The sequence below is a fragment of the Pygoscelis adeliae genome, unplaced genomic scaffold (genome assembly GCF_000699105.1).
Source record: "Pygoscelis adeliae isolate BGI_AS28 unplaced genomic scaffold, ASM69910v1 Scaffold584, whole genome shotgun sequence".
Taxonomy (NCBI): Eukaryota; Metazoa; Chordata; class Aves; order Sphenisciformes; family Spheniscidae; genus Pygoscelis; species Pygoscelis adeliae.
The window spans coordinates 107407-120302 of NW_008824602.1; the positions used below are offsets into that span (position 1 = coordinate 107407).

Below are 12896 nucleotides of genomic sequence, written 5' to 3' on the forward strand. Positions count from 1 at the left end.
GCCCCGGTTACCGGCCTGGGCCGGGCCCGGCCGGGCGGCGGTGCTGGTTGTCCGTTTCCCCGGTGCTGGGGGTCCCCCCTCCAGCTGCCCGGGCAGCGGGGCCCGGCCTGGAGGAGCGGCTCTTCCAGCAGGTGCGGGACCACTTCAGCTTCGAGACCTGTGGCAACGAGACCTTCCCGCAGCGGTACCTGGTCTCAGGTAGGTGCCGGGAGGTGTGCTGCGGCCGAGCTGCTCCGGCCCGGGCATGGCCGTGGCAGGGCCTTGCTATGGCTCAGGGCTGAATTTCTGTCTGCCTAAGCTTTAACCGCTCCTGCACTGAGGCAGTGCAGAGCACCTCTCCATTTGGTGCTCAGGGAGCTGTGCTGAGCAGCCAGGAGTCAGTTTGAGCTGAGTGACAGCCCTTCGTGAGCCAGTCGTTCCCCCCAGCATTGTCCATATCCTACTCCCCTTCGATTTGTCATTCTGGCTGTGAGGTGCGGGGTGCCAGTCTGGGAACTGGCCTCTCTGGAGCAAGAGCAGACCAGAAGCAGCAGCTGCGTTAGGCTTGCACCAGGGCTGGCTCTGTGCATGTGTGTCTTCAGTGAGCAATTAGACTAGAATAGAATAGAATTGTTCAGTTGGAAGGGACCTACAATGATCATCTAGTCCAACTGCCTGACCAATTCAGGGCTGACCAAGTTAAATCATGTTAAGGGCATTGTCCAAATGCCTCTTAAACACTGACAGGCTTGGGGCATCGACCACCTCTCCAGGAAGCCTGTTCCAGTGTTTGACCATCCTCTTGGTAAAGAAATGCTTCCTAATGTCCAGTCTAAACCTCCCCTAATGCAGCTTTGAACCATTCCCATGCGTCCTGTCACTGGATACCAGGGAGAAGAGATCAGCACCTCCCTCTCCACGTCCCCTCCTCAGGAAGCTGTAGAGAGCGATGAGGTCGCCCCTCAGCCTCCTTTTCTCCAAACTAGACAAGCCCAAAGTCCTCAGCTGTTCCTCAGAGGACATGCCTTCCAGCCCTTCACCAGCTTTGTTGCCTGCCTCTGGATGCATTCAAAGGACCTTCACATCCTTCTTACCTGGTGGGGCCCAGAACTGCACACAGTGCTCCAGGTGAGGCTGCACCAATGCTGAATACAGCGGGATAATCACCTCTTTTCACCAACTGGTTATACTGTGTTTGATGCCCCCCAGAATGCGGTTTGCAGTCTGGGCTGCCTGGGCACACTGCTGGCTCACACTGAGCCTGCTGTCGAGCAGCACCCCCAGATCCCTTTCTGCAGGGCCGCTCCCCAGCCACTCCTCTCCCCGTTTGGACTTGTGCCTGGCATACTTGTGCACAGCATCTCTTACAAGTGCAACTCAGTGCTCTGAATGCAGCAGGAAAAGCAAATAGTGACCCAAATGTTGCACTCTGTACCCATCATTCTTACAAGTGAAGGCAACTCCTCTTGGGTCGGTGTTTTGCGTTATTTAAAACCCTGCAACCTTAGATAGCTTAAGCCGTGCTGAACAATGAGGGCTTCCAGCGAGGAGCCAGCAGTGTCTTCCTTTCTAGCCAAATAATGAGTTATCTTTGTGCAACAGGCAGTAAGAGAGAGGAGGCTTTTCTAAACAGTGTGTGACTAAAAAGACAGCAATTTCAGCAACCAGTGTCACAGGTTTTTCAATCCTGCCTGCTTGGAGGAATCGGGGAAAGATTTAGAGGGAGAGAACAAAGGTGGAGCTGTGAACAGCACCAGCCCAGAGTGCTGCCTGGAGGCAGCGCTGCCCAGCCTGGGGCCTGCTGCTGCCTCACAGGCTGCCTGCATATGGGGCTTCGTATGCAGCATCTCACCGTCTTCATGTCGTCTGTTACTCTGCAGCTTGTTCAGCACCTGCACCCAGTCATATATGTTTCACCAAGCATGAATTCATGGATCAGTTCAGCCCAAGGATACAGGAACACCACCAGTGAATTTTGATAGCACACCCAAGGCTGAAATTTCACTAATTAAGAGGCCCTTTTTGAACAGCACTTTGGGATCACCTGGTTTAAAGCATTGCATAACTTCTATTTGTTTTCTTTTTAAAGTGTTATGTTTCAGGCAGAGCTGAATAATATTTGTGAGAAACAAAATATTAACATTGCAGTTCTGCTGGTTTACAAATAGTTTCTTACTCAAAATTCCTGTGAGTAGTTCCTTTCCCCTCTACTGCTTCTTGTGCAATACGAGACGTTTCAGATTATCAGCGAGAACTTGAAGGAGACTATTATGTCACAACCAGGCATCTGACTGTCTTGAGGTTAGCTGGCAGTTCCCCAGGATTTCAATCTAAAAATAAACACCTCTTTAAGCAACCTGTCTGGTTTGGTTTTGGCTCCCATGAATGGCTGTTTACTCCAGGAGCCACGAAGCGTATCAGAAGAAAAGCCAGAGTAAAGATAGCACTTCAGTTTCCTATCTGATACCCAAAGCAAACGCAACACAGAAAGAGAATCAGCCTCTTCGTTAACAAAGAGTAGCAGTTTCGCTAACTAAAGGTTTCAAACCCATTTCCAAGCCAAATCCTGCTTTGGGAAGTCTGTGTTGAGAATGCCAAGAATTAAATTCAGGCCATTCTGTTAATGGAAACGGCCTCATGTGTCACGTTGCAGCGGCGCCCATGGGACAACCGCTGTTGGAGTGATGTGGCAATGTGTTGAAATCAACACTTAACTGATGGTCTGAGGTCTGAGCTATTTATTATCCCTCTTAATTCCTGTGCAATTTAAGACTAAGTTAAAATCAAATGTTTGTTGAAGTCAGCAGGCATTAAAGCAACTGTGTGTTAGACAAGCAAGTATTGACATCATGGGTCAGCTTGTCCTGCCAGTCTCAATTTGCCTTCAGCTGTAAACAGATGAGAGGATGAAGCACATCGTCTTCGTATATCATCACATATATATAATATATCATATGAGAGAGAGATATATATGTGTGTGTGTTACATATATAACATATACCAGCAGCATATCCTGGGCTGCATCACAAGCAGCATGGCCAGCAGGTCGAGGGAGATGATTCTGCCCCTCTACCCTGCTCTGGTGAGACCCCCCCTGGAGCACTGCGTCCAGCTCTGGGGTCCCCTGTGCAAGAAAGGCATGGACCTGTCAGCACGGGTCCAGAGGAGGGCCATGAAAATGGTCAGAGGGCTGGAACACCTCTGCTATGGAGAGAGGCTGGGGGGGTTGGGGGTGTTCAGCCCGGAGAAGAGAAGGCTCCAGGGAGACCTTATTGCGGCCTTTCAATATATAAAGGGAGCTTATAAGAAAGATGGAGAGAGACTTTTTACCAGGGCCTGCAGTGACAGGACAAGGGGCAAGGGTTTTAAACTGAAAGAGGGTCGATTTGGATTGGACATAAGGAAGAAATGTTTTATTGTGAGGATGGTGAGATACTGGACCATGTTGCCCAGAGAAGCTGTGGATGCCCCATCCCTGGAAGTGTTCGAAGTGAGGCTGGACGGGGCTTTGAGCAACCTGATCTAGTGGAAGATGTCCCTGCCTGCGGAAGGGGGGTTGAACTGGATGATCTTTGAAGGTCCCTTCCTACCCAAACAGTTCTATGATATGTGATTTACAGCTTGGCTCCACGTTACCATCACAACAGGAGCAGCAGAAAGATGCAGGCGATTCCCTAACATCTGTTTTGTGGGAAAAGTGATCTGTGCAAATGTTTTGGGATGAGTTGGGCTGAAAAGGGTATATAAATGGGAAATCGCTGTTTTGGGGGGCTGCTGTTTCCAAATGCCTTGCAGAACTGAGATTTTAGGGATTTTCAGGCAGAATTGGAAGTTCCAGGCCATGCGCTGATCTCATGGAAGCTCTTATTTACCCCCGCTCAAATGAGAGATTTCTGTAGGCTGGCCTTTCTAACACCTTTATTCCCCAGCTCAGGCTCAGGGATCAGCCTGTTCACAGAATTCTTCCTTGTTAAGCTCCTGCCCAAACTCACCAAAAGTAGAGTCATTTCATGCTCATGTTTTTTGAGTTTTTTTAATTTGCTTCTGTCAATTGTCTCACTCAGCAAAGTTCTGGAAGAAAGGATTTGGACCCATCTTTTTCTATACTGGCAATGAAGGTGACATCTGGACTTTTGCTCAGAACTCTGACTTCATATTTGAATTAGCAGAGGAAGAGCAAGCACTTGTGATTTTTGCTGAGCATGTGAGTATTTTAGTCATTATGCATAGTGAGTATTTCGGTCATTATGCATACTATAGAGTCTTGTTCTGTTCAGTATTACTGAATTCAGCTTTCTACAGGTCCAGAAAAATAATATCATCTCTTGCCATGAAGCTGAGGTATACCTGCTGTAAGCTTTCTCCTCATGGTGGCAGATCTTCTTTACTTAACCATGGCTTTTGAATTTTTTTTTACTATGCCTACCAGCAACCCAGGATACAGACTACTGTTTCAGTAAAACCTACGCCATCGTGTATTTGCTTTAGACCAGTGCTTTTGTACATAGTTTCCACAGGCCTTGAACTCCACACTGGACTAGAGAGGTATTTTGTTTGTATAATATTTAATCTCTCTAGCCTGTGAAGTCCCAAGCCAACCTTTCCCTAGGCACACCATTCTATTAAATCTACCATTCCACAACTTATGCATGAAGAGATTACCCTGTTCCCTTTTCTAGTTGGGGATTTCAGGGGAGAGATGCATGCTGAGCGCCCACTTGGCACCCACTGAAGTAGCTCATCATGGACTGTCCATCCTCTACAGGATACATCCTGAAGGTCTCTGTTTATCAGATGCAGGAGACAAGGCACTTCCTCAGTTATGAAGAAGTTAGAGGACACCACGTGCTCTGTTATCGCTTCCCGTTTGTGCACGCTCATCCCAGTTCTATAGTGAGAACAGAGAAGACCCAGACCTTGACACCAGCACTTCCTCAGCATATCTCTTTCCTTTCAGAGGTACTATGGGAAGTCTCTTCCATTTGGACTTGAGTCAACACAGCTGAAGAAGACTGGTCTGCTTACTGTGGAACAAGCCCTCGCTGACTATGCAGTGCTAATTACTGAGCTTAAGCAGCAGTACGGTGCTGCAGACTGCCCTGTCATTGCTTTTGGAGGCAGGTAAAGGTTGTGTGTGCTCCTTCCCTTCTCTGCATCCTTTCCCAGCCACAGTCATGCTGTTCTCATAGATCTGTTTGGCTCCCAAGCAGTTCTAAAGGCAGAGCTTTAAGCTGTCCGATAGAGAGCAGATGTGCCCGTGCCTGAGCTCCCAGGAGCTCATCACCAGGTCTCAATCAGCTCTCCCATCAAGAATTAGTCTCGATTTGTGATTGCTTTGGAGAAGCACCACTGACTGGATGTTTCTAGGCATCTTCAATGTATGAGTCAGCCAGAACTGCAGAAAATGGGAAATTCCTCCTACAAGATAAGAACATTTTACATTGGAAATACAGAAAACTAGTAATTGGTAAAATATTCTTTCCAGGGGCCACCCAGCTTTTATTAAACACAGCCTCTTTAACAACATCCAGCCATTTTCATTGTAGGCTCCTTTATAATTCTGCTCTGCAACCTGCTGCTTCGTTGCTCCTCGCTTCCTAGCAGAAGTCCTTCCCCAAAGTGCTTGCTCCATTGCAGCTGTGTTGATGCAATGTCCTTGTCTCTTGAATGGCTCTCCACTTTGTAGTAGAGGGATGCTTCCCTTTAAAAGGCTTCCACCAAGTACAGGGCTTCTAATTCAGTTGCAGAGCTAACAAGCATTTGACCTGACAGTTATCATTAAACTTCCAGGTCACTGTGGTGGTGGCTGGACTGTTGATCTCAGGGCTGTTTGTACTGGGACTATCAGGGACTATCAGTAGAAAGGGCCAGGAGCTGTTCTGGGGTGGGGAGGTGGGAGAGGGATTCAGCAAGACCTGCTAGCTGGGCTGCATGTTAGACTACAGCTCCGTGTGTAAATCAGAGTTCAGTCTGCAGCAGCCCTGAACAGCACTAAACCCATGTGAAGAATACTGAAATAGGGCAGTGTTGGAGCAGCGCAGCATTTCCCATGGGAGAAAAAAACCCCTCTCTGTTGCTTATAACTTCGCCAAACTTCAACCTGAAATTACGTGTGGCAGGTTTCAGCTGATGCCTGTTTCCAAGACCAGGGTTAGAGAAATGCATATTGCTTTACACATGGGTGATGTGGGAATGGTATTTACTCCAGCCACTTGAGATGGTGGCGAGGGAGACTTGAATACCTGTAAGCTTGGAGTTAGACCAGGTGTTACTTGCATTTTGGGGATGTCATTTGCCACCACCAGGAGTGACCTCAGAGTAACTCCACAAACATCGGCATATGAATAACTTTTGTCGCCTTGGGTTTATCTAGCAACCCTTGATATATCTGCAGATAGTGGCCCTGGCACTGAAGCTACCAAGGTGGCTTTGAGTTTTATTGTGGTATTTGTTAATATCTCCCCTTCCCTATATCTGTGCTGATCATCTATGCAGCTGTTATTTGGGATGCCCAGGGAGAACACTCTCCACTTCCCAGCACTAGAGAGGGCTGCATATTCTGTAGTGTTCAGGGACACCCTTTGCTAAGAGCCTAGCTAGTCTTTATAATCCTGTATGCAAAATGTGTCTCCTTCCCCCATTGAACAGTGATGGCTTCACTTGAGCCCCACTTGGTTCTGCACTGAAGCTGTCAGGACACACTCAGGATGGTGCAGAGGTAAATATGGAGGCAGGATTTACATTTGGCTGCAGAAGAAAACTGGGCTGCTGTGTTCCCACCGGAGCTGGTGTGAGCGTTTGGGGAAAGGCCAGTAAGAACACATTGTGTGCTGCTCATTGACCATAACTGGATCTTTTTACATGAGGATGGCATCTACTGGATATCCATAAGCTTCTTGTCGCCTTGGGTTAGGTGAGCCTGTGACTGCTGGCCTGAGCTGTTGAGTTACTATGTTATCAGCTGTCTGTTAAAGGAAATAACTCTTTTGTTTCTCCTGTGGCAGCTATGGAGGAATGCTGAGTGCTTACATGAGGATGAAATACCCAAACATTGTGGCCGGAGCATTAGCTGCCAGTGCTCCTCTGCTGTCTGTGGCTGGGCTTGGAGACCCCACCCAGTTCTTCAGAGATGTAACAGCAGTAAGTAGCATCTCTTTTCAGGAGCATTATTTTCTTCCTTTAAGAAGGCTGGACTTTTTTCCTTTTCCATGTGTTTAAACAGACATCTGTCTTCACAGCGTCAGTGCTGGGCAGAAAATGCAATTAAATGGGAACCTGCAAGGAAAAGCAGCAGCTGCAGATGTGGTGGCTGAGCACTGCCTTAGCTGTGGCAGCTCAGGGCCCAAAGGTGCTGCTCTCATGAGCAGCACAACTTGGTTCCAGCACCTTTAGTACCACTAAGGATTCACTTTCCCATTCCTAGTGACTTGACCATATTACAGCCTGAAAGTTTTCCTTTGTGCCTGGCTGAACCCCCTTTGGATAATTTAATCTTCAAATCCTCTCCCAAAATGCTGTATTTTGCATTGATATCAATGATTCACAGCAGGTCCTTCGTCCCAAGATGGTTGCATTTCAATGAAGAGCTTGGAGATCTTCATTTCACTAACTAAAAATATGCAAGGTGTCCTGGGTTCACTTAAAAGCAAAATTTAAATGTGGCTTTCACATTTTGAGGACATAGGACCCAAAGGAAGGTGGTATTGCTTAGAACTGACTTACATTTAATTTATAAGGAAAGAAATGCACTACCTGGTAGTACTGAAATCTTGTGATGGTATCTGTTTTGCCTCTTTTTCCACACAAATTTCTAGATCTGGGTGACACAGATGGCTTTGCATGAGCTACCTGTGTATGAAACCTGTGGTCTTTTTGCTCTTGTTTACATATATGAAAACCTTATTTCAATGCAGAGACTTACAGGACAGATAGCATTACCAGTAAGTGTAAAGAAGAGACTATCAGATGAAAATAAACACAATAGCATTTGAAACTCTTAAGTGTATAAGAGAATAAAAGACATCTTGTCTTAAAATTACACATTATAAAACAAAAAACATAATACCACTTAGTCATCTAACAGGCCTTAGAGTGGGAATTATTCCCTGGTTGAAGCTAATTCCTTCTCAGAAGCCCTGTTCAGCTAATAGCTCTTTCTTGATTCAGCTGTGAATATGCAGTGAGTCATTACACACCCCTGAAATTAGGGCTTTGACCTTTTTATGTGAGAAAACTTTCCAATTCACTTTAAAATATATTCTCTCTGCAGCGGTAAGCCGACCTCTGGGCTGAGATCCTAAGCAAGCACTTTGTGTTGTTTTCAAAGTAATTCCTTCCACCTTCAGTGTGTTTGCATAAAAGCAATCTGTGCATCTGAAATCTGAATTCAATTGCTCTTCTTAGTGAGAGAACACCCCTGAGAGCTGTTAATACTAATGAAAGCACAAACCTTTCATGAATCATTGCTGGAGCTCTCTCTTCCCGTGAGTCAGAGTACGTTGTCTCAAAGCAGCTTTCTTTGTGACTTTTACTGAGCTTTTCCAGGTTGCTTCATAAGCCTCCAGCTCACGGGGGAAGTGAGCAAAGGGCAGAAAGTTGGTTTTGCATAAGGCATTTGCATAAGACTAGGTTATATGTGCCAACTGCCCTGCCTGCAGCCGGGCAGAAAGCCCCTGTGTGAATACTACGCATACGGTCATGTGCTGCTTCCCGTAAGGTTACTGCTGCAGGGGCTGTTCAGGCCGTCAGCTTGGGTCACCTGAATTAGGTGTGATTCAAAAGAGTAAAGCTGGCAGCCTGGAGGGGGAACAGCTTTCCTTGGAGTGGCTGTAATGCCTCCTGCCTCTGCTTCTGCGACAGCTCAGCTGAACTGTTCCCAGCTCCGTAAGGGTCTGCTGGGGAGAACTGGAATGGGTGGTGGTTCCTTAGCGTGCCACGCAGTGCGCTGCAGCAGTCCAGCATTGCTTAGTGGGGAGCTCAGCCGCCACAGCAGCCAGAGCAGACCTGCTTCTCTGTCCCAGGCCGATCCGTCCCCACATTAGAGCCATTAGTAGATGAAGATCAATAAGCACATCCAGAAGGAGATTTAGAACCCCTAAAGGGATGCCCAGGTAAACTGTGGAAAACCCTGTAGTGATTTCTCTAAGCATAACTATCAGACAAAGGCAGAGTTAGGAATAAAAGAAAGGTCCCAAATCTACTTTTAGTTGAGGCTGGGTCTTTGTAAGAAAAATGCTCAGCTAGTGATTTGTGGTTACTTAACCATTCCTCTAGCAGGGTAAAGGGACCTTAAAAGAGCCCTAATAGTTCTTATTGTTACAAAACACTGGTTGCCAGCAGATCTCAAGCTGACAGAAGAGAAACAGTTCGGGTTGCTAGAGCCTTCAGTGACAGAAACAACTTGTTCCACCAGCATAACAAGGCACAGCTCTTCAAACATACCTTAAAGTGCTTTTTCAGGATCAGAAATGTTTTTCCCAAGAAAAAGGACATGGCCTTCTTGGTCATTTGGCAAGTCACTGGCAGGCTTAAGAAGAAAAGCAGGTCTTGGCACCCTCTTCCCATGTGTCTTGCCCATGGCTGAGGCACGAGTCTCCTCTCACTGCTTCGTGTTCAGTAATGGCTCCGTTAAGTGTAAAGTCTTTTGTCTAACAGCTTGTCCCAGCAAGACCTGGTGAAACAGTTGCTGCTTGGTCTGAGCTGTGCAGACTGTTGGCTTCTGCTGGGACGTGCTGATTGTCTGGAGGACAAGACAGAAGCACCGGTGTCGTGGTTCCTGGAGATGTAGATGAGGTTCTGACCAGTGGGTCACTAACCTCTGTCATCTCCTGGTACTTCTGGCAGTTCTTCCCAGTGCAGCCTCCACAGGTATCTCCTCTGTGCAACCGTAATCCTGTGTCTTTTCTCTCCCTTCAGGATTTTCAGAAGTCCAGCCCAGGCTGCGTCACAGCCGTCCGCAAAGCCTTCCAGCAGATTAAGGATCTGTGCCTGAGTGGAGGTAAGGAGAGGTGGCCCTGCAGATGGCTTCCCAAGGGCAGCCTCACGCAGTCCCAGCCGTGTGGAAAAAAGTTGATTCAGTTTTACTTCAGCTAGGTCTTCAATTGGTTCAGCTAAACCAATGCAAATGCCCACCTGGCTGTCTCTTTCTGCTTGCATGATTGATTTTTGATTTAATGAACAGTTTCAGTTAGCATTAAAATTAGTAACCAAAATGAAAGCATCTATGTGGGGGCTTGCACAGTGTTAATGAAACTGTCTTTTCTGCATCAAAGTGCAAAAACACCTGCAGGTGCAAAACACCTGCATTTTATGCTGGTAAAACCTTGTGTTTCACCAGATACTTGTCCTCAACACCCACACTGTTGAGAACTGTTCAGGTGGGTGTGACAACTGCGTGGCTCAGCTCACTGGACATATCTGACAAATGTTCGGAAGGCAATCTGGGTCTTGAAGCAGCCGTTGCCGTCTCTTTCATCTCCAGCCTTGGACAGTTAGGTGAAGCCAAGGACAGACACTGGTGAAGATCTCTGCAATGTCTCCCAAGTAGGCCAGAGCAGATATCGTGGGCCAATGCAGCATCTCCTGGGAGCCCTGCGTGGTGTTGGAACAGCTGTAGTGGGTTCTTGGTCTGTCTCAAGGCTTGGCTTGGTCTGTGGTGCTGCACATCAAGGGCTGTGTGCCTCCGACGGCTGCTGTCGCTGCCTTGCTGCAGGACCTGGTCCTGGAATTGCCCAGAGGAGCCGGGGGTCCAAAACCACATTTAGCTTTGGATCACAGCAGGAAAAATGTTACCATTAAATAGCCATGGTCCTCGAGGTCTGCCTGGGGCCACACTTACTGCAGTGGGGAATGTAAGGTGGTCATATTTAAGGTTTAGGCTCTCAAGTGAGTATCCAGAGGCAGGTCGCAGGCCTTGGGTTTCCAAGTAAAGACAGACGGGCTCTGGTGGGCATCTTGTAGACTATGAAGGGGACAGACAGGAACTGCGACTCTAAAACGTGGAGGATGAAAATGAAAGGAGCAGCTTTCCCCAGCAGAAATGCAAAGGTATATGAGTGCATCTTGAAGCAATCTCTTCAAAGACGGATTTCTTGACGCCAGCTGACCTCTCTGCATCACACTGAAGTTTGAAGGCACTTCTCAGGAGTTCATTGTGAGGACTGTTCTCACTTGGCAGTTCTTACTGCAAATGCACAGAGCTCCCAAGGAGCTCTTCCCCCCCCCGACAGTTCTTCCAGCTGTTGAATACCACTGGGACCTGTACGCTGTACCCTGCTCTCCTGCATGAGAGCTTGCCTGGGGAGACTGCCCTGCAGGGCACAGCAGACCCTGGGGAGGGAGCCTGTGCTCTTCTCACTGTGCCAGCCGGGACTGCTTCTGTCTCACTGGGTGCTGATTCCTCTGGGCTCCCCAGGGAGGTGTCGGTGGCTCCGCGAGGGGCACAGCGCGGGCTGTGGGCCACGCGGGGTCGTGAAGCTGCACAGGAAGGCTGTGCCTGAACATCCACGTGTCTGTAAATTTAGACATAATGTGTCCTTCCCACTAGAAACCTCCTCTGTGAGTTACGGCATCGCCTTATTCCTGAATGAAACAAGATGCTGAAGCCTGGTATTATTTTCATCTATTGAAGTTTGTGCCTTTCATTTTCCTTCCTTCTGCAGGCTATGATGAAATCAGCAGCAAAATGGCCACATGCAATAAGATCTCTAACAAGGAGGATGTTTACCAGCTTTTTGGGTTTGCTAGGAATGCCTTCACCATGATGGCCATGATGGACTACCCTTACAAAACCGATTTCATGGGTCACCTCCCTGCCAATCCAGTGAAGGTGAGTACCAGGACGTGGGTCAGAGTTGTGGTTTCTGATGAGCACCTCGGTGACCGGAGCGCAGGGGGCTGCCCAGCCTGGGACACTGTCAGGCACACACCATCAGTGATGGTGACGGGGAGGTAGTGGTGGATGTTGCAGCCATTTACTCCGACAGTAAATCTACACATTTTAAACTTCTCTGTCATGGTGACTGCTGTGTTTGAAATGCACCGCCGTAAGGCTCGTCGGGGAGAGTTTGCTGGAGCCACTGCTACCCTGCTCTGCCTTCACCTTAGACACAAAGGCCTGTGCAAGCTTGTTGACTTCAGCTTTTAAACACTAAAAACCCATAGCTTTTAAAAAAAAATGTAATTTTGTTGTAGCCCACTTCAACACACTTTCATAGATGTATTCTTCTTGGTGGGTAAGGATGGAGATCTAAAAATCAGGCTCCTTTCTAAGTATCACCCAGGAAGATGACATACCTCAGAGTATAGCGCAGAGAAAAGTCTGCTGCTGTGAGAACTGGAAAACCTGTAAACTTTGAAGAGAGCTGGAGATGGCAAAGGGTGGGAAAGGGGCTGGTTCTCAGGGGGTTACAAAGACTTCTCAGACACCAGCAGCTTTTGAAAGGTCCTAGCTTTGATCCCAGATCACCAGTTGCTGTTGCAATTCTTGGTTTCTTCTGGTGTGCTGTCAGCTTCTCTGCTGCACTCCAGCACACCATGCCGATGGGACTTTATTTGCCTCTGGCCTTGTGGCATTTATGGTTCGAGTCCTACCTGGAGCAAAAGGCATACTGTGCCAGAGGTCATACAGGCTACGCTGTACTGGGACTCAGGAGATGCTGTCTCTGGCTCCGCTTGGCATCCAGTTCCCTTCTAGGGTCTGTTTAACAACCTGTAAAATGGAAATAATTATTCTACCCCCCCTTGAGAAGGGCATTAAAATGTTCTGATTGTAGGAGGAAGGAACTGTGGTGTATCACTGTGGCCTCTGCACAGCTGCTTAACTTGGTAAAGGAACTGTTTGTCCTAGCCCTGTCTCCTTGTTTCTATGTATTTTGTTGCTAGAAGGGAGAAAAAAAAACCCCAAACCCCTTGCATTA

At 47.8% G+C, this 12896-nt stretch overlaps 1 protein-coding gene across 1 annotated transcript in view; it reads left to right on the forward strand.

The window, feature by feature from the left end:
• Positions 1-12896, forward strand: part of DPP7 (dipeptidyl-peptidase 7) — a 30565-nt gene that overhangs the window by 4288 nt on the left and 13381 nt on the right. The window contains exons 2-7 of the mRNA XM_009322343.1: positions 85-198; positions 4044-4183; positions 4937-5100; positions 6984-7119; positions 9895-9976; positions 11640-11806. Of these exons, the coding sequence (XP_009320618.1) occupies positions 85-198; positions 4044-4183; positions 4937-5100; positions 6984-7119; positions 9895-9976; positions 11640-11806 (803 nt within the window). The remainder of the gene's footprint in view (positions 1-84; positions 199-4043; positions 4184-4936; positions 5101-6983; positions 7120-9894; positions 9977-11639; positions 11807-12896) is intronic.